We start from the raw sequence: 27118 nt of genomic DNA, 5'->3' as shown, positions 1-27118 counted from the left end.
TTCTTCATTGTCCCAGTCACGTAAATCACTGAAGCCATACAGCACATGGAAACTTATAGTAGTTGTCGATCATGTAGTAGGTTGTGGCCTCAACAATAAGCCCTAGCGAAGTTGTACTTCACTGCACTTTAAGCATTTAAAAAATTTACTTTAAGTTCTACAGGCTTATGAAATTGTAACAGTGGGTGATAGATTTAGTTAAGACATGCTTAATAAGCTGAACCATGAATGCATTAGTAGCACAGGTGTGATATAGTTAGTGGTTGCCATAGTGGTATTAATAACTAGCACTTTGATATGCATAAGTTTAAGAATAACTGAACAAGTGTTGGAAAAGACAGAAGATGACAAAAGCATCTATCTAAATTGTAAAAAGAAATGTGCACTAGGATGATTGCTATAGCAATTTGTAATTGCAAAATATTAGAAATAATCCTGATATTCATTGTTATTAGAGTAACAATATATTTACTCTAATAACAATGTTATTATTTTGTTGATAATCAACAAAATAATGTAGTATGCCTTGTATGAAAAAATAGGAATATATCCATGAAATGACACGAAATAAATACTTTAAGTAAATCAAGACATAAAGAAAGCCTCAATATACACAATAGCAAATGAACCATAATTATGACAAATTGTTAACTGCCAAAAGAGGTTAAGAACTATAAAAAAAGGAAACCTGAAAAATAATACTTAAGCTATAAACTGTTAAGAATAAAGCTGAAAAGAAAGGTATGACTCATGTATGCACATGTAGATACATTTATAGCACACATATGACCCTAATATGCACACACAAGTCATGGTTAGGTTTCTCAGCTGAGAGAAGAGTTAAAAAGAAGGAAAAGGAAAGACTAGAATGAACTCTGTGATAATAAGTGGAGTTGAAGGTACCACTATGAATACTGAATAACAGAAATTACACATAATTCCTAACTACATTTTACCACAATGCTTGAAAATCAATGACATGAAAAAAAGCACACACATAGTCCTTAGTTATGGTTCCTAAATCTATTTCTAGACGTGAAGATTCTACTAGGACCTTCTGGTGCCAAAACAAGGAATGTTCAAAAGTAATGAGGATTTGGCATAAAGGTAGTCCTATTAGTTAGCAAAAACAATTGAATAACAACACTGCTGAAATACAGAGTAAGTGCCTATCAGTCCATAATGACATGAATCACCTTAATCAGACAGGAAATGGGTTAGCTCTTCCTTACAACAAAATTCCAATTAAAACAGCATCAAGAGATCCTAACACTGGAAAAGATAGATATAAATATTTACACACTCTCAAAGTATCTGCACAAAATAAACAGAATTTGCATTGAAAAACTTGGTGGGCATTTCATTCATTTATCTGAACAAAGTATTATCAATAGAAGCATCAAATAAGAAATCACACACTTCCTGATAGGCATGAAAAGGAGAACACTTATCATTTCTGTGGCAACCTCAGAGCTTGGAGATGTCCCCAAATAATCTGATGTAACTTCTCATGAGGGAAGTACACTATAGGTTGGTTGTAAGTTATGAGACACTGACTCTAAAGGTAAGATCAAATTTGGGGTTCTGCTTTGTGGCCTAATGTTCTTAGGCTACTTTCCACTACATCATATATTAAAAGATGGAGGCCCCACAAACCACCTTTCAGTCTCAGCCTACATGCAACCCAGAGCAAGGTACTCAGTTCACAGGTTCTGAGACTATAGGCAACCTGAGTCCTCAACCAAAAGAGTGATAAAAGACTGGGGTATGTCACCTAAATACCCCTAGAAATGGAAGAACTTGGAGGCAGTAGGTCCTGGCATTTACTTTAGGACAATCAAAGAAAATAGCTTGGGGTGTATTAAAATATAAACTGCTCATTTGGAATAGACAGCAACTTTAGCAACTCTTAAAAATCATCCAATTCGTGAAAAACATTTACTTTTCAGCTTTAGTGTCCTTTTGAACAAGTCTTTAATACCTGTCTAATCCAGTTTTGAGAAGTCAAGCCTCCTTGATCTTATTAACGATGCACCCACATTAGGAACCACAGCTACCTAATGAGGACATAGTTAAGAATGCTACTTTTTGGTAACAAATTATTTGGGGGGGGTGTTCAACATAGGATTTCTATGTGTAGTCTTTGGTATCCTGAAACTATCTCTGTAGACCAGGCTGGCCTCAAACTTAGAAAGATCTGCCTGGCTTTGCCTCTGGAGTGCTGGGATTAAAGGCATGCACCACCACTGTCCAGCTAACAAATAACTTTTAAATGTTTCTGTTTCATACAAAGCCTTTGGCCTAGAAGTTTAAATAGTACACCAACTCTACACTTATGAAAGACAAATAAACATTCCAAAAAATACTGTGTTTAATATTACAGATACAAGTATATATGAGCATTTGAAACAGAACTATTTATAGAGTATTTACTACTGTGTCAATCTCACTACCTTTAAAAATATTATTTGCAAATATCTGCAGGTTCAGCTTGGAATAACAGATTTTCCCCTGCCTTCCTACCTCATCCCCCTAACTTCATCCCTAACTGTCTTCCACCGTGTCACACTTATACTTAGCTATGCTGCTATTCCTCATCATGACTTAATGACACCCACATACTACTATACATGCTTTCCCTATGCTAACATGTTCACCTTCATGGTTTCATTGGCCAAAACTTCATTCTAATGTCATTTTCTCTATTTAAAAAAATGCATCCTCTTCCCCTCTCTTCTCCCTCTCCAACAGTCACACCTCCCTTCTGTTATCTGTAGCCATCATGCACACTAATAATAGCCTACCACTTTTAAATCCATGCTGTCATCATCTGTTTATATGGTACCAGAATCTGAACTCATTGAAATTAACAGTATTCCTGCAACACAGTAAAAACTCAAGAGAAAAAAAAAATAAACTACTGAACTAAACTTCAGATTGCAAAGTACCTAATGTATTATAGCATTCATTATTAACAAATGAGATAATTATGTTTAAAGGGTCAAAACAAAACAATTATCCTAATAAATTTAAGTATATTCAAAGGTGAGTTATATATTCCTGGGACAAGAAAGAAGTTTTACTGGTAATTTATATGGGAAAACATCTGCTGAGAGAGCAGATTTCTCCCTCTCACTATAAGGGATACATATCTGTAGCAACTGCACTGGGTAGATCCTTCTATTCTCTCGTTCTGTGATTCAGTATCAGGGAACAGCTTGAGGGAAGAAGATGAGTTTGAGATTCCCATTTACCTATTTTAAGACTCTCAACTTTCTGTAAGCCGTCCCTCACCTTCCCATCTACACTGGCACCACATTTTTAGTTACTGGCAGCTTGCTATTATGACACGTGATGCCTTAGAAACTCACTTTCTAAAGAAGTTATGTCACAATATGCATGGAAAATACTAAACAGTAGCTGCAGTTCAGGGGTTTCTATTTTTTAACTGAATGGCAATACTTATGGGGCCTTTCATGGCATTCATGTCAATAAGGATTTACTGAGACCTTAGGACCTAAAACCTAAGTGAGCAATGAGAAAAAACAATCAACCACACTCAAAACAAGCAGCAGGAACTAGAAGGTAAAGTGGCCAGACTGACTGAAGTGAGAAAAGGCTATGGAAAATCAAAGTCATGGGATAGATTCCACATATTACAAGGAGCTGGAAGCCGACAAGAAAGTAACAAGTCAAACCAGCAACTCCAGATGATGGCAGAGAGAATAGAAATATTACTTGTAACTTCTAAAATTGAGGAGGTAATGCTTCCATCTGTACAATCAATCAAGTATGGAATTCAGCCAACTATACCTCTCTAAATATTTTCCAAAATGTCTTTTCCTCTGTCTCTACTCACCACCTTAGTGCCAGCCACTACCACCCTCTCTTCAACAATGGCTTTCACTAATCTCCATGCCTTCCAACTCATCTTTCACAAAGAACATTTTCTAAATGTGAATCAAATTATGCTCCTTCCCACTAAAGTCCTCCCATAGCTCTTTCTCAGTTCACAGAACAAAAGTCTGTCCTCTCCCTGGCAAGTGTTCTGCACTGACAGGCTCTTCTCTATCTCTCAGTCATATCAATTCTTGGGCTACCCCAGCCTTCTCACTCACTCATAACCTTCCTGCCTCTAGATGGAGAGATTATAAGCACTACCATCAACCAAGCTCTTTAATAAACCACACCATGTTCTGTATCGTTTTGTAGAGACCATAAACACTGTGTTATTGATGTTATGTTAACATTGTAACATAAGTATAAAAGAATGGGGGAAATAATATTCCATATTAGCTTCAACAGAAAATCAAGGAAAGCTATAAATTCACCATGAAAGAAAAAGACAAAAACAGGGATGGCAAGATGTCTCAGTAGATAAAGTAGTTTACCACCTAGCCTAAGTACCTGAATTTTAGGAGAGAATTGACTCCTGCAAGTTATCCTCTGACCTCCATATGCATAATTCCTGCTCTCATGCACATACAAATAAACAAATAAATAAATGTAATAAACCACAAAAAAGTAAAAAACTCATAAGAACCATAGTTTAGCCAGAAAATAGTCTCATGAAACACAAATCACAGTCTGACATTCAATACTCATATAGACTTTGTTTTTTTTTTTTTTTTAAATCTGGGGTGAAGGGCAATAATCACCAAAAAATGAGAATTTAACAAACAATAAAATAAAACTCATAATTCAGATCACTACCATGTCTCTAGCTTCCTATATAATCTAGATTGTTAATGTCACTTCAAAGTTCTCCTTTGTTATAAAAATAAAAGAAACATAGTCAGATCCTTACAAGATCCTTACGTCTTCAATGTAAGTGGAAAAATCAACATAAAGTAGTATGGTAACACACAGGGATAGTGCTGAAAATAGGAGGAAGGGTTGCTACAGTTCCAAACAAACTGAAAGGGACCACTAATCAGTAATGATGGTGTAAAACAGACGAGGAGTCTTCACAATCTGGCAGAAAAACAAGTTGTGGTTTAAAAGTGTTGGGTTGCACCTCATCATTAAACCACAACCCTTTGCAGGGACAAAGAGAAGAGAAAGATCAGAATGCAACCTTGGAAGGTGAATAAACTTTGAGAGGCAGAGGGACCACAGGAAAGGAAGGCTTGCTAGGTTCCAGCATGTAGGAAGAGGCAAAATGTAAGTATCTGGAGAAATACAACTAATTTCAAATGATCCTTACACAAGGATATTGGCAAGGCAAGCTAGAGTGATCCAAGCATCCCTGAACAAGAAAGAAAAGGTTAATAATAATAATAATAATAATAATAATAATAATAATAATAAAAGACCTCACCAAAGTTCCGTTGAGTAGTAAAAGACTCTTAAATGGGGTAAAAACCAGTAGAAAGAAAACAAGCTACCACTGTCTTTGAGGTGATATATGTAAATATACTTTAGAAATGATCAAAGTATCTCTAGTCTCCTCAATGTAAAACATAAAAGGGTAAGTTAAATGAGACTAAGATCATATATAATTAATTAAAGATAAATTTTATAATCTCTAAGTTTCCTCTAAAACTCAAAGACAATACATATCAGATTTGATATTTTCATTTCTTTTTCTATTTCTGGATAACAAAAATTCCAAAATTTATTACAATCAATGTAATTCATAAAGCCCCATAAACTACTAAGTTTCATAAGACCCCGTGTACATGTAATTCTCAGTGATGTCTATCAGCAGATGTCTATCTGCAGTCAGCTGGACAACCCAAATGCAGCCACTTGCCTCAATGAAAAAAAGACTCATTTGAAATAAAAATATGTCAGCATTATCAAATGGAGGCCTGACTATTTGTTAGTGTCAAGTAATTTGCTTCTAAAGGGAAGTAGCTAGTTTAAATAAGGAATTACACTGGCCTACTATTTGAAAACAAGACAAGGCTGAAAAAACACAAAACCCAACGTGTTCCAGAATAAATTACTTAGAACACCTCCTTGCCCATCCTGTTTTAATCACTCTAGGCAGGCTGGCAGCTCAAGTCCTCAATCCTAGAATGTGAATAAGGATCTCACAGAACATGCTAGCCTACATGCTACAGAACATGCTACAGAGCAAGACAATCCCTCCAATATTTTTAACTTTTTTTAATTATTCTTTGTGTCTTTTACATCATGCATCTCAATCCCATTCATTTCTTATCCTTCAGTCTACCCTCTGCCCTTGCAGTACCCCTCCCCATGTAAAATTTATGGGAGAAAAGAAGGAGGAAAAAATGAAAAAAAAAAATGTAATGTAAGCTATAGTGTGATACAGTGAATCACACAGTAAACTCTTTTGTCCATATGTCTTTATTTGCAAGTGTTCATTGCAAAGAGTCTGGTTCAAGGTCTCTGTCTTCCATTACACTGTAGATGCTAGGTCCTCACTGGAACTCCTCTTAGTTATCCTGTTGTGGCCCTGCATTGTGGGTGAGCCAACCCATATCCCTGGTTCTGGACCTGGGTAGTTGGTTCAGGGTTGATCAGCCCACTAGCTTCCCCTTGTCCTCACCACCAGGGCGAGCAGGGCCAGTTTTCCTGCTTTCATGTGTTCAGTGTTAGCTCTCCCTCACCTACACATTCAGGGACAGCTCTACTGTGTAGCATAAAGACCACTCTCCCAAGTGCTGCATCAGATGAGGGGCAGAGCCAGCTTTCCAGCTCTTATGACCTCAGGGCCAGCTCTCCCACCTGCCTCAGGCGGCGGGGGCAGGGAGGGGGGTATCTCTCTCCCATCCATGCCATCACATGACAGGGGAGTAACTGCCCTTTCAGGTTCACAATATCAGGACTGAATCACCCACACCTCTGTCAACAGGGTTGGCTCTATTGTGCTGCCCAAGAGAGGTACAGTGCCTACTCTCCTAAGTGTTGTAGATGGTGGTGGGCAGGGTCAGCTTTCCCATCTACCTCAGGCACATGCTCTGCCCCACCCATGATGTCACATGACAGATGAGTAGCAGGGACAGTATGTACTCCCATGCTCAGTTTTTTTTTTTTTTTTTTTTTTTTTTTAAGCATTCTAGGACTAGAGGGACAGCTCAGCCCTTAAAGGCTAGGCTCACAACCAAAAATATGAAAAAAAAAGCATTCCCAAAACAAAAGCTATCTATACATATGGCTTAAACTCATCGCTTCCCAAATATCTTAGTATTGGGACATCTGTCATCACGCTGCTGTAGTACTCCTCTGCAATGACCACAGCACCACAGCAAAGAGAATTCCAAGTATGAATCACTGTGTTTATAGTTCCCAAGCACTGCAGATGTGAGTGTAATTATATTTACTATATTTAGTCTTCAAAGCAGTTAATTTCAATTAAAAGTTTAAAGGCTGGCAAAATGACTCAGCAGATAAAGACATTAACTCTCAGGTATGGGTTCAGAAAAATCTACACATACACACAAAATAAATAAATAAAGATGTAATTTTCTAAAATCCTAGAGAATATACTCTAGAGAGTATCCTGGTCATACAAAAGGCTGAAAATTAAGTACACAAGACCAAGAATATAGAACTTAGTCCTGAATAAACAGCTTCAATTTACTCAATTCCTCTTGAATTCACCCCAATCTAAAAAAAGTGGTAAACATCCACAACCACTTCAAAGAGCTATTATAAAATTATGAAATATGGTGGACGTAACAGCCACTGGAAAGAACAGGTCACACTGCAATCACAGTCAAGAGCACAGTAATAAATTAATGCATACACTCTAGAGCTCTTCCTAGAAAAAGTGCTACCTACATGCAGGCTGGATCCTCCTAGCTCACTCAGCTCAATAAGAAAATCACTTACAGGCCCTCTTATCTAGACAATTTATTATTGAGATTTTAGTTCTAGGTGACTCTAGATTATGTCAACTTAAAAAAAAAATCATTGCTAACCTATCTGTAACAATTCACAGAAATTGACGGGGAGGGGGTCGAGAAGAGAGAGAGAAGAAAAAATTTTAAACACCAAGTAAATGGAGGACTATACTACACAGACACAAATGGGAAGGCTAATGTAAACACTTAGATTCTCTCCAAAATTTACCTATAAATTAAATGCAATCCTTTGCAAACTCCTACTCCTTCACAGAAACTTACTCTAAATTAGCATACTCAAACTATGGGTTGTAAGTCCGCTGGCAAACCTGTATCTGCAAAAATATTGACATTATGATTCATGACAGTAGCAAAATTACAGTTAATGGTATAGAAATAAAAATAATTTTTTCTCAAAAATAATCTTATAATTTGGAAGTCACCACAACATGAGGAACTATATTAAAGAGCTACAGCATTAGGAAGGTTGAGAACCACTGTTATGAACTATAATAGAACTCCAAACAACTAAAAATATTTATATATGTAGTCACTGAGTTTTGACAAAAAAATGTTCTGTTAGTAGAATAATGGGAGAAAATGGATTTCCAATTCATACCCCTCCAAAAAATATTAACAGATACTGAACCTCTATTTTACACCATACCATAAAAATTATTCTTGACTTTTATCCTACACATTATGCAAAGTAAATTTCCAGGTGAACTGTAGATCTAAATGTAAAAGTTTAAATATAAATAAAGTTTTTAGAAGAAAATACTGAAATAACTTTAACTTTTTACTTTTTATGGATTTCACAAGATGCATCTCCATCCCTTTCATCTCTCCATCCCCTCGATTCTGTCCTCTCGCAATCTCCCCACCAAAATAAGATTTAAAGTAAAACCCCAAAAAACAAAACAAATTAAAAAAAAAAAAAAAAAAAAACCAGCACAGAAGGTAGTGTGGCCCAGTAAGTCACACACTATATCCTTTAGTCCATACATCTTTACTTAAGTGTTTACTGTAATGAATATTTGGTCTGGTTGAAACATCTTTTTGACTTTTAGGGTAAACAAAGATTTCCAAGTGGAGAAAAGTAATAACAAAAGAAAAAAAGTAAATTGAATAACATTAAAACTGTTAATTTATCATCAAAAAATATTATCTAGAAATTTAGAAGGTAACCCAGAATGGAAAATATACACAAAGATATATTAGGTACCTAAGATTTATATTTAATATGTGTCTTAGGGTTTCTATTGCATGATAAAATATCATAACCAAAAGTCACTTGGGGAGGAAGTAATTTGTTTCTTTTTACTATTCTCAGGTTGTACTCCATCACTGAGGTCAGAGCAAAAAATTGAGGCAGGTACCTGGAGGCAGGAACCATGGAGTGATGCTAATTACTGGCTTTCTCCTTGTGGGCTTGCTTCACCTGTTTTCTCACACAACTCAGGACCACCAGCCAGAGACACTACTGCCCTCCTACCCCAGTCCCACTCACATCAATCATTAATCAGGAAAGGCCCTGCAGACATGCCTACAGACCAATTTTCTCAACTGGAAGTCCCTCTTCCCAAACAACTCAGGTTGACATAAAACTAACCAGCAAAAATATATGAATGATCCATATAAATAATTTTTAATGTAAATAAAACTAATAAAAGGCATATCACAAAAGAGTCTATCCTAAATGGCAGCAAGTATAGTCTCAAAGCAATACCATGATCTCCCCACCAGAACAGATGACGGTGTAGACAAGAATGCAGAAACTTTGGAAGGGATATTTACTGCCAATGGGACATAGTTTGGGAAACTGGCAACCCTTATAAAAAATAAGCATACCTACAATTAAAGGAATCCCTCTCCTATTTTGCCAGCTGAAATGAATTTCCACTAAAAAAATACAACAAAATATTCTCAACAATGTGATTCACAAAATAGCCCAAAATTTCAAACAACCTAAGAAGCCACTCAACAAGGGGATGCAACAAGCTGTACTACATTCACACTAAGGAATAGGATTCAACAAGAATAATGGACAAGGGCTGTGATATATACAGCTCAGTGGTAGAATGCTTACTTGATCATAGAGAAGAGGGAACAACACACGTGGACAGACAATAAAACAAAAAATAAAAACCTACAACTCATTAAAGAAAGCCAAACACAAAATAATATGTGCCCAACTCCATTTATACACAGTTTAGGAATAGGATAATTAATCTACAGCGACAGAAGAAACATTCCAGCAGCATCCTTTCCTCTCTTTCTCATGTTAAGAAGTAAGTTTCTCTGGATTAAGAGGATCAATGAAAGGAACAGAAGTTTCCTGAGGTGATGAAAATACTCCCCATAACAATCTGGACAATTCCACCAAAATTCCTTGGGCTGTAAATTCCTGTGCTTTACTGAATGTGAATTATACACAAATATTACTAAATATGTAAACTAACAGCCAAGATTCTAGAATGACTGTTTACAAAGTGCCATTCTGAAAGTTGCTTATCCTTGACAACAAGAGAACTTGAGCCAAGTGTCTTTACCATTCTTTTCCCTCAAAAACAAAGGCTTGCTCTAAAAGCATCAGCTGAAGGAAACAGGAGCTGACTGGGGATGCAGCCCAGTGCTGGAGTGCATACACAGTATGCACAAGGCCCTGGGCTAAATTCCTAACAGGACAGGTGGGTGGCTTCCTCTAAACTGCATCAGTAGTGACAACCAGTATACAAGCTAGAGAAATTTCCCGTATATTAACCTAAGCTGGAATTAACATTGTTGTAAAGCTCAAGGAAAGAGAGAGCATGCTAAAGTTCATTTGAAGTTAAGTTACAAGTATTAGAATTATTTTAGCAAAGGAAAAGAAAACAGAAAAAGGAAACAATTCAAGTAAAAATAGTAAGATGTCAGAGTGAAGTATATAAAAAAATGCAAGTGCAAACTCCTTGGTTAAAAGGAAAAGACAAAATTAATTTTAAATAAATTATCTTCTAAGGATCAAACAGGGAGGGAAATATACAAATAAAACTGACAAACTATACTGATATATGGGCACAAAGAGGGAAGACAAAATGCATCAGCCAAAAGAGGCAGCTCAATCAAGACCACAGTTAAGTGATGTATCATGAAAGCTGAACTGTCTAAGAAAAAGATATGAACATTCATCTAAAACAGTAAATCCACTATCAAAAAAGACCTCAACACGCTGTTGTTGATCCCTCTATCCTTCCTCAAACCATCTTCCCCTTGGACCAGAAAAGAAAAATATCTAAATTGGGCATGGTAATGCACACCTTTAATCCCAGCACTTGGGAGACAGAGGAAAGCAAAGCTCTGTGAATCTGAAGTCACTCTGGTTGACACAGAGAGTACTGGGATAGTCAGGTCTACATAGTAAAACCTAGACTCAAAAAGAAGCAGAGAGAAAAATGAGGAGTCACCATCTTGTTCTAAAGTACAGTGTGAAGACTCACTGCTTCCTATCTGTTATTCTCAAGCATACTAATCAAGACATACACTCATGGATTTTAATAGCAAGGTTATCCATGTACATTCTAAACTCTAGAGAGAGCCTTCCATCTGTTATGACAATGAACCTTTAAAAACTGCATCCTAAGTGACTTACTACTGCCATCTACTGGAAAAAATGTTGATACACACCTCAATTATAGACTTAAAAGGTCTTTTACTAAAGAATATAGGATGTAATAAACTGTAACTTTAACCTGAGTCAAATGAAGATAACTCTGTAAACTACATACACAAAGATTTCCTTATAAAAGCCTCTTGTAAAATATGATTTCTCCATGTCATAGGCTTATATGAATATAGAAAGTTATGCTGCCTGAAAAGCCAGTTAGAATATTATATCTATAAACCAATTTGATTGCATGAGGATTTTATAACCTAAATAATTACACTGAGCCATTTTAAATACACCAGCTATATTTTATTCGTGTATCGTTAACCATGTTACTTGTAATGTTTTGTAAAAGAGGCATGCATTAATGCCCAGTAGCTTTCTTTCCAGAAACAGGGCTTACATTTCCTATTCCCTGAGTACTTACATGGGACCACAGACAGGCTCTGATTACCAGGTTGTAAGTGAAAGCACCTTGTGCTACTTGCAGGCCAAATAAAAAAATCTCAAGACCATGACTGTCAATACTGTCTTCTAGCACAGGAATAAGGGGCTTCGAAGACAAGATCAAGCTCAGGGACAAAGCAGCTTAGGTCACTAAAGACAACTATAATGGAGAGCTGCCCAGACTTTGCAAAAACAAGCGCCAAAACCTCCCATTGTATTAAGCCACAATGAGTTGGTAATAGAATGGTAGTACATCAACAGCCTAACAGAGGGTTTGCCAACATCTATTTCTTGGTCATGGAGCTATTTTTGCATCAAGTCTCCACCCTTTCTGTGGAACACTGGTGTTAAGCACCACCCTGACTCCCTTTACCAAGTGGCACTTCTCAGTATAGCAACTAAAAATGTCTACAGGCCATACCCTTCACTTCCTTGAAAGTCAGGTTAATCTGACCAATACAGAAGGCCCAAATGCCTGGGTGTATAATGAAGTGTGTGTGTGTGTGTGTGTGTGCGCGCGCGCGCGTGCGTGCATACGTACATTTGTGTATGTATTAAAGTCAAGTGTCACATACTCTTGATGTTTTAGGTATACATTTTATACGCTATCAACAGACAGGTATAAATTCCTACTTCTCAAATAAGGCGGTTGATTTCAAGGTTTAAAATATTTATCAGTGTCATATATCTTTGTATAATAGAGTAAAAAGAAAACTCCAAAAGGGGGCACAATTCCATACATACTATGCTGTTCATTTCAGAGGACTCATAGCTGCCAACAGGATGGACAGTTCCAATGGGTTCCAGGCCCTCTTCATCCCACATGTATGTTCCATCAGAGCTATCAGATGGAGAGAGTTCAAACGAAGACCCAGCTCTGTAATCCGTATCTGGTGAAATCAAGTTATTTCCAGTGGTATTATGCTTTGTACATTCACTCCTGTCTTCAGATGATTTTAAAAGAAAGGAAAAAACATGAATTTACAAAACAGTCATTTCTCGTTTCTAAAATATATAAGCTTTAATAATCCAATGTATTATAACAGCATTTGGTTCAAAAATTGTAATGGCAGCATTTTTCTAAATTCTAAATAAACAACAAAAAATAGGCAAAGTTTTAAAAATAAGCTGCTGAACCACTTTGTAGTAAATATAAAACTCACTCTGCAACATTTCTCACATCCTCACATTCCTTTAGTATTTCTCAAGATGCTGAATTTGAACCACTGTTCAGGAAATGTTCCCCGTCTCTGTGACCTGTTTAGCCTCACAGGTGTATCCTGAACAGGAGAAAATGCGTTCTAGACATCTTCCATTTTGGGAGAGCTGCAGACTACAGGAGTTCAGTGCATCACTGTGTGACCTAGTCCCTTGACTAGGCATGCCTTTGTGCACTCCTTCAGTATTCATTTTTCAGGATAATTGAACAAATAACCTTCATCCTGCACTAAGTACCAATATAGCCAAGTTTAAGAAGAGAGGTTTAATACACATTCTCTCCTAAGTAACATTAAGTAAATAATGCTTCAGAGAGTATCACCATAAGAACTACTAACCAAAAACGTTCCCTAGTATAGAAAGCATTCAACTGCACACTGCCTGTTATGATAGGCATTTGCTACAGCTTCACTCTTAGCGGACTGCTATGATGATTACAGTGAATGGTAATCTTTAATGGCGAGCCACTCCCAGGCAGAGCAGAAAAGAGCATTTGGAAAGCACAGCCTACACTCTATGGGAATCAGCCTGATACAGACAGCCCCTAAAACAGCAAAGTCTGAAGAGTTTGGACTGATTCTATCCTAGATAAGATGAAAACAGGATCAAAACAAACCACAAGACTGATGTCCTGCTGCTCCACTTTTATCTAGACTGAAGACTCCTCCATGAAACAGCATCTTGGAATCTATCAGAAGATAATCCTAGATGTTAGCTGTTAGAAACCCTAGGTGAAAGCACATAAATTAAGGATATTCATACTTACCAGAGACACTTATATCGATCCACTCATCAGCTTTACTGAAGATCTGTTCGTTTTCCTTAGAAGAATCAAATATATCCTTTGATGGTCCGTTTTCACACTTTTCTTCTTTGAGAGTAATTTCCTCTGGAGTTATTCTAGTTCTGTTGGAGTCCTCTAAGTCTATAAAATCATCGCTGAAATCTTCACTTAAATCATTCTTATCAGAAGATGACAAAGATGACAAGGAAATATCATCCACATCATCACTCAGGTACCTAATTTTAGACTCATGCTTTATGGTCTGATCATTGTCTGTTTGATAACTTTCATTTTCAACTAGTTCTTGGTCCTTACCAGTAGAGCCATCCTTTGCCAAAACTATAGCTTCTTCTTCTACACACATGTCAGCAGGAGAATTTTTATTACTATCAACTGTCATAGTCCCAGAATATGAAGGTCGGCCAGATTTCAGTAGAGAGGGATGAACCATCCTATAACCCAAAGTAGAAGATACACCTGGGCCATTGGATAAGGTCAATTTCTTTCCACCAGCAGCATAAGGCCTATTAAAACCAAACCCCAAATGTTCATTCCCATTGAGTACTTCTGACTGCCGAGAATTTCTTGATAGCATACCTGACCGGAGAGGCATGCGAACAGGTAGCTGTTGGTTCTGATAAGGCTTTGTAAGGTCTACAGCTCTGTTGAAGGAATGTGATCTCGTTATGGATGAAGGCGGGAGGAATGAATTCTGAATGGAATGTGAAAAACTTTGTGACCTTACCATTTTTTCACAAGTAATAGATTTAGTGTTGTCTGGGGACTGTGCTAAACTTTCTCCAGAACTGCTTCTGGTGGCACAGGAGTTCACTCTTGGCTTCTGCATGTTACCAGGTGATTGGTTCCTATAAAACGTATTCAAATGTGACTTCGCATTGACCGAAGAATATGAAGTCCTTCCTAGTAATGTGCCTTTGGTGAATTTACCCAAGTTAGATGGTCCAGAAAAAGATTTTTGATTTAACTCCTCTGTAGATGACAAAAACATGGTGGATGGTCTTGCTAACTTGGATGTGAACAAGGAAGCACTTTTCAAGCCTCCCTTTATCCCGCTCCCATCCAGCGTTCCTGGAGCAGGAGCATGTTGCTCAGGATCAATTAGTTTATCATGTGCACTCTGAATACTGTTACGTTCTGCTGTATTTTCTGAACCAAATTGGTACTTATTTGCTTGCCTCCAATTAAATGAATGGGACAATGAACAATCAGAGCCATTATTTTTGATGTAACTTTTGACATTACTGTTCTTGGATGTCCCTAATAAAGTCACAGTGGCCCCATTTGCCATTGGCTGCAGTGTACTTCTCACAGATTTTGTTCCATATTTTGGCAGCCTGGAACCCAAAAACGTCTTGATTTGTGTTTTTTCTTCCATGAGCTATAAGGTGCATTTGTTCTTAAAACTTGACAGAATCTGTGGGGAGAAAAAAAGGAAGATTAAACATTGTTAAATAAGTATAATTACATGGATATATAAGTATGTATTTATTAATTATATGTAGAAAAATATCCATAACTCCTATGTAAAATAATCAAAATGTAAAACCATATTTAATCTTGATTTTTTTTTTTATTTTAACCTTAAAAAGATTTTTATTTATTATATTGTGTTCTGCCTGCATGTATGCCTACATGCCAGAAGAGGTCACCAGATCTCATTATCTGTAAGCCACCATGTAGTTGCTGGGAGTTGAATTCAGAACCTGTGGAAGAGCAGCCACTGCTCTTAACCTCTGAGGCATCTCCAGCACCCAGCACCCAATTTTTTAATAAACATAATACATCAAGACTGAAAAATTAAAGTGTTTTGTGGACCTGTGTTTGGTGGTGGCTACTTTGAGCTATTAATGTACTAAAAGGACTATGAATCCAAATTAGTTTCTGCAGTGGTCTCAAAAATCAAGCAGCCATGATTGCCCTACATAGTAAAAGAAACAGTAACAATACCCATGCCAGACAAACACTTTTTCCCATTTTTGATAGTGGCCTTTATCACAAAATCACACTTCCATACTCACACTTTTAGAATAGCTGTAAGAAAATTGGTAACAATACTGCATCACATGTAATGGTCGTTTTCCAATTGTTAAATAATATATAATAAAGAGTCTATCGTGTAGTGTCTCCTGCCTGCAGAAGTAGACTGAGGAGATAATGCTAGCCTTTTACTTCTCCATCCTTACTTTTCTGTCTAAAGTAAGCATAATACTTGTTATTTTCCAGTAGCTTCCAAAGAGGAGCTCGAAGGCCAAACACACTGTCACTACAAAGTGCTTCAGGGTCTGTCAGCTGGAGGGTGGGGGGAATGTTAGAATCTAAATGTACTTCTTCATACAGTAATATTATGGAGTTTTTAATATACAACTAATTGCCGAACAAATTAACCTGTGGTCTCAGAATGAAATTATTTTGATGTCTCATGTAAATTTTCTAAACCTGCATATCTGTGTGAGCCCTGCTATTGTCACTGGAAATAGACCTTTTGTCTGAATGCTAAGAGACTTTCTCCTACATCTGCTTGTAGCTCTAAAATAAACAAGCATTGTGATCCTGCCTCATTTCAGTAACCTTTGATGCACTTCACCTGGTATGTCCTTAAAAATGTAACCACTAACAATCTGAAAAAAATCCATGTTGGCTACATCTCTAATCATATAATCTGTAAGATACTGTAATAAATACTGTTTCTGAGCTTTCAAAGTTAATAGTATAAATACAAATTAGCATGACACATTTGAAAAACTAGTAAATCAAAGTTTCTTGGTTGAAAAGGAATCTTCTGCTGAATAAGAACTGGAAAATAGGAACAAATATTATTGAACATATACATAAGCAGCACCATGTCTATCACTTCATCATTAATTACTTAATCTCCATAATAATGGGGTGATAGTTTTTTTCCCATCTCCAAAAGCTAACTCAAGTCTAAAAAGTAAAATAATATCCATAAAGCTACAAAGATGATTTGTGTTCACTTCTGACATCAAGGTCAGTACAGACTGCCTTCAATGACAAAGGAATGAAATATATTGGGAGGTATAGCATCAGTGAAGGACAAGCATGAAGAAAGGAGGTGGGAGGCTAATGTCACAGGAGAAGCCTGAGGACTGTGGGGTCAGGGTGCCAAGTTCTGCAGAACACTCAAACCTGCCCCTTTGCAAACTCTTTTCATATCCATTACATTATCCTCTAAGAAACCACCCACTCACCTTCCTTATTTAGTACTGCAAGTAGCTTTTCAGAAGGTTACAAACTGCTTGAATTTTAGGGATTTAATGGGCAAAAATTTGTTACTTAATCTAGCGGCAATTAACTGAACAATGCTAATGACTAAACAGGCATGTTTTCTAATTTGTGTTATTCAGTTACTTCTCCTGACATCCTCTTTGCCCAGTTTTTCCTGGCTTTCATATACAACATAAGCTGATTCAAATGCTTAACTATGGCGATTATGTAAGAAAGGAAACCTCCAAAGATTTAAAACTGTACCTTTCACTCCAGGTCCTTCATAGTTTTAAAAAGAAGGTACAAGGTTCAATACAAAGCCCCATCATTCATCAGCTTGACCTTTTCTGTCCTACTACAACTTGCTTTTTAATCACATGGTACCAAACTTGCAAAAGTTAGGCTCAAGGAATCTGTGACTTTGGAAGATTCATCATCTTAGTCGGTGTAAAGTCAAAGTGTATTATTACTTGCTAAAACTTGAATTGAGAGGGCAGCAAGAATACTAGCATAAAAAGTGGAATCAGAAGCTCTCCTGGTGAAACAATATGCATATTTTCTCCCAGGTATTACCAGAGTTCAGGAGTGCAAACTATGGAGCATGCAAATTTCATTAATATGTTAAAGGCCAGGAAAAGAATCTAGTGCCACTGATGGAATAATAATCAAGCCTATTAATACCTTTGTAGCTACTGAAGAAGGAGATATGCAGACATAACAAATAAATGCAGACTTTGTATACACTGGTGCTTGTCAAATCTCAACATGCAACAGTTTAATATTGTGGTTTATATCAGGCTTGCTAGAACAAAGTTCTCAAATTTTAATTAAATGAGCAATAAGGGCAGGGTCACAAAAAATCAAGTGTTAGAAGAGAATAGTAACACCAGTGACTTTAACAAGGATGGATGGTTACTGGGATGTGAATTCGCTAGTGGCACATATACTCTGTAGATTGAATTTAGTATGTTACCCCACTAAGTTTGTCCTATATATTATAGATAATTAATACTTATATAAGAAACATTATGAAAGCTGGGTGGTGGTGGTGCACGCCTTTAATTCCAGTGCTCAGGAAGCAGAGGCAGGCAGATCTCTGAGTTTGAGGCCAGCCTGCTCTTCAGAGCGAGTTTCAAAATAGTCCAGGGAAAAGACAGTGTTGCCTGCCTGCCTTTGCTTCTCCCTGAACAAGTGTCCATCACTGTTGCTACTATTAGTTGACACCAAACTCCAGCTTCCTCAGCCCTCCAAATTATGCCTACTAACAAGATTCTCCAAGAGCTTCCAAGCCTTCTGCACTGGTCTGAAACCACTAAACCAGGCAGCTTTGTGCACTGAGCTACAGACTTCCAACATATCCAGCAAAAAAGCAATCACTGTTGGTCTAAGTGCAATCCCTAATACAACCTAATAAATCTCTTTATAATGTACATACATTCAATTCATTCCATTTCCCTAGAGAACCCTGCCAAATTCAAACAGACATGAATAGAAATTTTATTTTCACAGAAAAGTACATTTTAGTAGTTCTGACAGGCTCCAACACAGTAAAAGAACTAAAGTGAAATCAATCCTGACACCCTGTTATGAATGAAAAGAAGTTTAAAAAAAATCACCTATGAAATAACCTATCACAACTGTCTGTTTACAAAAAAAGGTAGGAACAGAAAAACTCTAAAGCAACACAGGACATAACCAGTTAAATCTAGACTGTGAAAATCTTTTACAAGGGAAAGACTCAAGTTTTGTTTTTTTTTTTTTTCCCCCCTCAAGGGATGAAGAGGTACTGTTACAAACAGAAGAAACACATTAACTAAAGGAATGTGCAGAATTCAAAAGGATCCCTAATTTAAACAAATTCCCAGTAACAGATTTTTTTTTTTTAGACCATTCAGGAAAATTAAACAAAGACTGGGCTGGATCACACTAAGAAATAGGGGAAGGAAAGATTAATTTGCAGACTAGTCTGGCCTTGAACTCAAAATCTGTCTCAGCTTCTCAATCAGATATAAATTTTAATTTAGACAAAGTAGAGTTACTTCCTGCAGCCAGAGAAACATTAGAGGTCTAAGTGACTCTTCATCCTTTCACTCAAACATGAACACATGAGGGAACAGTCGACTTCCCTCCATCAGTCTCTGCATGCCTAGCATAGCATACGCTCACTACCAGTTCGAGGTAGCATCTAAACATAATCACAGTTTGTGTGAGTATGCAACTGCTTGAACTAGTGCTCAACCAAGCTGCAAGAAATGGCGACCAAGATAAACTGAGGTCATTTTATAAATTTTCAACAGCAGTTTTTATAACTTAATGCTATAGAAATTTGAAGATGTCTTACTTTGTAGTTAAATAATCCCCCAAATCCCTGGAAGCAAAAACTAAAGAAGCAAGAACAATCTGTATGAATTCTAAATATCTAAATTCTACCACCTACAGGAAATAAAACATGGGCTGAAATTAAAATACATACCTAAAAACATACATTGAACAACATTCTCTTTCCTGGCAGAATTAGAGTATGCTTTCTAAAACACCAGTACAATGTTCCTCATACCACCATACATTAATTTTGCTATGTACTAGGCATCCTTGACATGCTATTACTATACATGGTACACACATGAATCTCACAGACAGAATGCTCTAGCAAAGAGTAGACATTATAGCACATACACAAACATAAACAATGTTATAAAGAGGAGGTTTGGGGATAATACACTGAAAACTAAATCCAGTGGAGGAATAAAAAGTTAAGAGGATTCAAGATTCCTATGGTCAGTGTAGATGGTCATTAGCCCAAGATTATTTCACTAACCATTTACATATGATTTGTTGGGGAGTGCTGGGGTTCACCCACATGCGCTTGCACGTATAGTCTCTTTGGCTCAGAATACACAACTCTTCACCTTTCTCGCATTCCTCACACCATGATCTTCTTATTTCCTGTCAGTTCACCAAGAAACAATCCTCAGACCACTCCAAGTTCATTTTCCCTACACTGGGGGCCAAGTTCTTCACTTTCAATCTATGACTTTCATCCATTTATTTTCTCACTTATGCCCTAGGACATAGTGGTGGTGGTGGCGGCGGCGGCGGCGGTGGTGGTGGTGGTGGTGGTGGTGGTGGTGGTGGTGGTGGTGGTGGTGGTGGTGGTGTGTGTGTGTGTGTGTGTGTGTGTGTGTGTGTGTGTGTATGGTGAAAGCAACAGTGTCTCACTGACAATTTTATTAGTCTATCCCTCAATCTACAAAATCAACACATATATAGATATAAACATAGAAACCAAATATATAATTGGCAATATATTTCAATTAATCTCTGAAATCCTACAAAATGGTTTCCAAGCTTCTGTTGCCCTAAGTGTAACAGGTATCAATTTATAGCATTGATTCTTCCCTCCTCTACAGAAACCACACTGTGTTACCAATACTAACAGGAAAAAAAAAATCTGTCTCTTCAATGATACATGCTTTGTTGCTTAATAAATGACTCTAATTCACATTATCACCTTCTACTCAAAGCCATGGTACCTCTTTTATTTTTCATTTTTCTAAGAAGAAACAAACTTCTGAGCTTAAAACACATTTAGAAATATTAAATTATGAAAGAAATAAGATATGACAACAATGTTAGTATGATTGTGTTTTTTAAATGCTAAGTCCATGTACGGTACAATTATGGGGCATACAGTCAAGTATTCAACTCTTAACAGCAATTAGGAAATCCATAGTATAACATCTTTCAGCTGTTAAAAAAAAAAACAAAAACAACTTCAAATTAGTGAAGATCACTGCACTGCTATTGCAAAATGTCTTTATCTACAAAATACCACAGCAACTGAACTGAGGGACAGTATTCATATCCATAAATGATTTGTGACACAAGGCATGCCATGGTAATGCTCTGCACTAACATAATTCACCTCTGAAGAAATGTCCCACTTAATCCATTGCAAACTTCAATCTCAGACTAGCATAATGCCTTTTTTCCTAAGCAAAACTTTAAGACAAGATTTTGAAAAGTAAACAGAGTATAATATAAGGAACTTATTACCTCTCATTCCAGTAATGACGTAAAAATAAATTTACTCATTCATTAAATATTTATTTAAAGCCTATTATACAGCAGGCTCTGTGCTAGAAGGTATAGAAAAATTAAGATATCCCCAAAGAAAAAGCCATGTAAACAAGAAATGGTAGTGCAAAACTATAATCTCTACTATATAATATAGGGTAGCACACAGGATCAAAAGAAGTGTTTAGGAGAGGGAGACATCCTATATGGTTCCACAGGAGGCAATGTTTGCACTAAAACTCAAAAATAAGCAGCAAATAACAACAAAAACACTGAATATAGAAAACAATACATTCTAAGTTAGAAGCATAAATGAAAGCATCAAACCAACATGACACATTCAGCAAACACATATTAGCTAAACAAGGAAAATAATACAATAAACATTCAAAAAACTGAATCAGAAGAAAAGGGGGACATAGAGAAAACGTACCTGTAAAGGACGTTATGTGTCCTACTAAGAAATCTGTGCTCTCTGGTGCAGAGTGGCACTGAGGTCATGGGAATAACCAACTACCTTTGAATTCTATTTGAGACCTGTTCGACCGGAAGGAATTCACGACTAGTACTATAAAATCCTGGTCAAAAACCCATGGCTCAGGAGGTTACAGGACTTAGGGAGAAATCTACTACTACTGTTTAGCTAAATCACATGTTGTCAAAATAAATACCTTCTAAGTATTTATGCCTATACCCATAGGTAAGTACTGCCCTCATCCTTGGCCAGTGAAGCAGTGATAAAGAGTTAATGCAGAGACTCATAACTGATCAAAGTGCTGAGAATTAGTCCTACTGAGTACTCAGCCCTAAATGGGTAGTCCATACAAATATCAATGTCCAACCTCAAGGCTCAAAGAACATCTCAGAAGAAGGGTAGAAAGAATGTAAGAGCTGGAGGAGAAGGATGGTGCTGTGAAATGCTGGGGCATGACATAACTACTGAACTCATGAGATCACTGTGCTATGGCCACCCTGCACAAGGGCAGGTCAACAACATCAGTTAACATTCCAAGAGACAGGACTAATGGGCTCAGTGTGTTATTAACAAAAGAAGAGAATACATGAAGGGGATAGAAGGACATATTGGAATGCCTAGGAAGAATAGGAAGGCATGAATCTAGGAAAGGAACTGGTAGGGATAAGAGCACTGAACAAGGATCAAAGGGAGATATGAGAAGGAAGAGGGGAAAGAGAAAGGAGAAAACATTATATACGCATATGATACTCTCAAAGAAGAAAATCAATTTAGAAGGAGATAGGTTAAGAAAAAGCTGCAAGGATTGTGGCAAAAAAACTTAAATACAAAAAATTTCCAATATTAAATCTTAGGGATTTTGTCAGAGACAAATTTGGGGAGATAAATAAATGAATAATTCATTAATTGAAAGGGCTTACTATTCCAGATTTGTCCAACTGGACAATGAGCAATACCTTATCAAGGGTAAGTAGAGAGAACAAGGTCATGAACTCAGTATGTTAAGCTGATACTGAGGAGCTGATTCTGCCTATAAACTATGCAGATAACAATGTCTCCTGGTCAAGCAAAAGAGGTCAAAAAGCAAGAGCAAAACCAGAAAGAGGAATGATGATTTTAGAATTATCAGCACAGAGACAAAAACCAAACACTCATGAGAAACAAGGGAGTTCCCTGAAAAACACCCAAGAGAGGAATCCTAAGGCAACTTTCAGGGACCATAGATGGGAGGAGGGGAGACAGTAGGCAACAAAAGACTGACAATGAATAATCTAACAGCAAAGGACAGGATCAAGAAAAAAAAAAGATGTTTGGAAGAGAATTGAAGATAACAGAAAGTCGTGTAAAAGAATGATTGGACCTGCTAGTTTTTTATATGAGCTCCTTTTGCCAGAGAAGTTTAAGGAGACAAAGTGAAATGGCTTCAAGTATGGAGAGATAAGGATATGGAGTGGAGAATCACCTATTGTTTTAAAGCAACAAAGATTTAGTCATTAACTTGAGGGAATTAATATAGAGGCAATCACTTCTTGGTTTTGATTTTGAATTTTTCATCCTTTTGGATAGAAGAACTCAAGGAAGTTAAAAATAAAAAAGTAGTACTTTTTGGAACATTTGGTACCAAATACGGAGTGTTATTATGAGACATAAAACACTAACTAGACAGGGAAAACAAGGATCAGTCCTAACACACATGTCAAGATGTCACTCTGATGGCACACTGACTCCAACCCCAGGAGTATCTTGGCCTATAGCAGCAACACTAGTAACAGGCCCCACTCACATACAGTAGCCTAGAAATCTGAACTTGGAGGATATGGAATAATGCCTGTAGAACAATGGGGCTGGAGGAGGCAAGGATGAAGTCTCACTAAACACAATGAGCAAATTCAACCAGCAAGGATATGGAGAACCTGAGCAATACAAATAATTTCAAAATATGACTGCAATGAGAAAATATATACTGAAGCTTAATAAAATCATTTTTGAATTCCAAGCTTTTAGCACAGAATATGGCACACAACAAACACTGATGCACACAAATGAATCAGGCCCAGTCTTGCTCAGATAAACATCCCAAGAGACAGAAATATGTATAGAAAACATGCTGTGCATACCCTGTGACCACCTGAACAAGAAACTCTAGGCCTGTGCAACCAAGAAAATGGAAGGACCTAATTGTCACTGACTGAGAACAAGAAAATGTGACACTGAGGTCATTAAAGATAACTTTTTAAACCTCTTATTGACTCTGTGGATTTCACATCATGTCCCCTGATCCCATTCATCTCCCTGTCCCCTCACATCTGCCCTCTGCCTTTGTAAGCCCCCCCCACACACACACACAACAAAATTTAAAAGAACAATCAAAAAAAATTCTTGGTGTGGAAGTTGTAGTGCGGCCCAGTGAGTCACACAGTGTACCTTTAAATTCCTGCATCTTCATTTGTAAGTGTTCATTGCTCTGAATCACTGGTCTGGCTTCTGTTATTCCATTGATAATGAGCTCTCACTGGGACTCCCCTGGATATCCTGTTGTTGTCCTGTGTTGTGCAGATCATACAGTTTTGGATTTGCAGGCCCAGCCCCTTCACATGCTCCAACAATTCATAGATGAGGTGGATGTTGGGTGGGCTAATTCACAGCCCTGGTTCTAGGTATATGTGGTACCTGGGCTTGTCATCACCATCCATCACCACCTGGGCGAGCTCTACAGAACTGCCCTGGCTAGATCACCCAATGCAACAGGCAGCAAGGAGCAGAGCCAGTTCTCCAGCTCTCACAACCTTGGGTCTGCTCTCCTGAGTGCTGCAGTTGGTGAGGGTAGGACTGGTGCTCCCTAGTGCTGCAGCCAGTGAGGTTTGGAACCAACTTTGTGCAGCCCTCAACTCACTGCCTTGAGTGGTAACAGGAGGCACAGACTTTAACACAGACCAGACCAGGACTGCAACAGAGCCATGGAACCAGACATAACCACTGTCAGCAACCCAGGCCAGAACACCAACACAGCCTCAGGTGGCAGTGCAGGCCACTCTGGTCTGTATGGCCCCAGCATAGGCTCAGCCCTCAGACACTAATGTAGCCCTAGGTGGCAGCCCAGATATCAACACAGACCATGGCTCGGTATGGTACTTTGCAGCAGCCATTGCCCCAGTTGGCAATGCAGATCACTCAGATAGGCCTGGACCCAGTGGCAGCACAGCCCTCAAACACCAACATGGCCCCAGGTGGCAACAGATCCCAAGGCACCTGCATAGCCCTTGACGGTAACAGAGGCCTCAGACATCAGTGCAGACCTTGGCTATGGCAGGGCCATAGACCCAGACATGGCCCTGGCTGCCACTTAGGCCCATAAGATGCACTTGCAGCACAAGTGGCAGCACTTGCCACTTAGGTCTGTATGGGCCCAGCAGCAACACAGACCTCAGACACCAACACAGACCCTGGGCAATCATATGGCCTTTGGTGGCAACATGAGCCATGGACATCAACATAGACTCTGGCTGCAGACCCAGACATGCCAGCAGCCCAGGCCTGGATGTCACTGTGGTCCTAGCTGGCACCGAAGGTCACCCAGATTGGCATGACCCCAGTGGGGGGCATATTCTTCTGATATCAACATGGTCACAGGTGAAGGCCCACACTCCAGGCATCCACAGGGCCCTCGGAGGTATCAGGAGCCACAGACATCAACAAAGACCCCCCACAGTTGTGTCAGGGCCACGGCCCACGATGTGGCCCATAGTAACAGCCCATGCTGGCAATCATCATGGACCTAGGTAGCAAACAGGCCATCCATGTCACCCATTCCTCACCGCCCTCACGCCCTAAGATCTGCCATTCTCCCCAGCACATAAACCATTTTACCTCCTCTTTTCCAACTGTCCACCCTGTACTTGCTCACCATAATGGTACCCAACCACTGGTTGATTTCTGCCTGCCCAAGCCAAAAAGCACAGTGTGGGGCTATGGCTGACCTCTTCACATACCCCCAGACCTTAAAGATGGCTTTTATAGATTATACAGTAGAGGAGTTAAGTAACTTGTCCAAGTTAATACAGAGACTGATGGGACAACAGAACCTAAGCCAGCGGCTCTCTACACAAGCTGGAGCAGCAACTGCAATAGCAGTTTATAGTTCTATATGTTAAACAATCTTCTAAAAATTTCTTATGTATTAATATATATATAAAATCTTCACAACTACTTTATAAAATTAGTATCTTTACTCTTAAAATGAAGACAGTAAGCACAGAGAGGCTAAGTAATTTCTATTAAATTAAAGGGCTGAAGAAGTAGTTCCACAGTTAAGAGAATGTACTGTTCTTCCAGAGGACTTGGGTTCAGTGACTCAAAACTGCCTGTAAGTCCACCTCCAAATCTCATGCCCTTTTCAAGCCTCCACAGGCATTGCATTCACGCTTGTAAACCCATATGAATACATAATTTAAAATTAAATAATTTTAAAATCAATGATACATAAATTGCAGGTGTATTAGAGAACAAGTAAGGAAACAGAAGTACTTTTAGACAATGAATTATAACATGGACAGAAACCACATTTTTTTTTTTCTAGACAGGGTCTCACTGTGTAGTACTGGCTGGCCTTGAACTCACAAAGACCCATCTCCTCCATCTCAAAAACTGTATCATTAAATAGCTTTTCTTCATGCAAACACACCTAAATACATACCATGGAACATAAAAAGCAAATGTCAGCTATTATAAACAGAAAAATAATTTATCCCCTGTACAATAAGCCTAAAATACTTCTAGCCACCTCAAGAATTAAGAAATGGCTAAGAAATCAATAGTAGAAAATGAAAAACAATGTTCTAAACAGAAGTGTGATGTAAGAGCACAACTTATACATGAAAGTACAATTAGAAGATGTAAGAGAAAGTTCTGAAACAACAAACTGAAGAAGAAAAAGCAAGTCAGCTTGACCCTTAGGAAGAGGTCTAGAACAAGGTACAGTGGTGCACGACAACCAGTTACATATGATCAGACCAAAGTGTGCTGGTCATAGCCAGTGGCTCATAAAGAAAGAACAAGAGGGCTGGAGAGTTGACTCCCAAAGTGTGCTGGTCATAGCCAGTGGCTCATAAAGAAAGAACAAGAGGGCTGGAGAGTTGACTCAGAGCTAAGAGCACTTGCTGCTCTACCCAGTACCCAAGTCAGATGATTTTCCCCAATACCATGTGAGGACATAGATGTGTGGTCCTGAGAAAGAACGCTCTCACTGCATAACAGATCTGTAGGTAAACCAATCTTGGTTTTCTCAAGCCCTACAATTATGAATAATAAATTTGCATTGTTTTAAATTATTCAGTCTAAAATAATTTGTTATAGGTTACTATAACAAATTGGCAACAGAATTTAAAATAAATCGTTTTCATTTTGTGTTT

At 38.0% G+C, this 27118-nt stretch overlaps 1 protein-coding gene across 5 annotated transcripts in view; it reads right to left on the bottom strand.

Moving 5' to 3' along the window:
- The window catches only part of Ccser2 (coiled-coil serine rich protein 2), a 120290-nt gene that overhangs the window by 77901 nt on the left and 15271 nt on the right, over positions 1 to 27118 (bottom strand). For all 5 annotated transcript variants that reach the window (XM_051206859.1, XM_051206862.1, XM_051206864.1 and 2 more), the window contains exons 2-3: positions 13895 to 15347; positions 12655 to 12854 (exon numbers count right to left, since the gene is read on the bottom strand). In XM_051206859.1, the coding sequence (XP_051062816.1) occupies positions 12655 to 12854; positions 13895 to 15308 (1614 nt within the window). In that variant the 5' untranslated portion in view covers positions 15309 to 15347. The remainder of the gene's footprint in view (positions 1 to 12654; positions 12855 to 13894; positions 15348 to 27118) is intronic.

This window comes from Phodopus roborovskii, unplaced genomic scaffold, assembly GCF_943737965.1.
Source record: "Phodopus roborovskii unplaced genomic scaffold, PHOROB, whole genome shotgun sequence".
Taxonomy (NCBI): Eukaryota; Metazoa; Chordata; class Mammalia; order Rodentia; family Cricetidae; genus Phodopus; species Phodopus roborovskii.
Note: the sequence above shows the minus strand (reverse complement) of the source record. Positions and strands in the feature narration are given on the sequence as shown.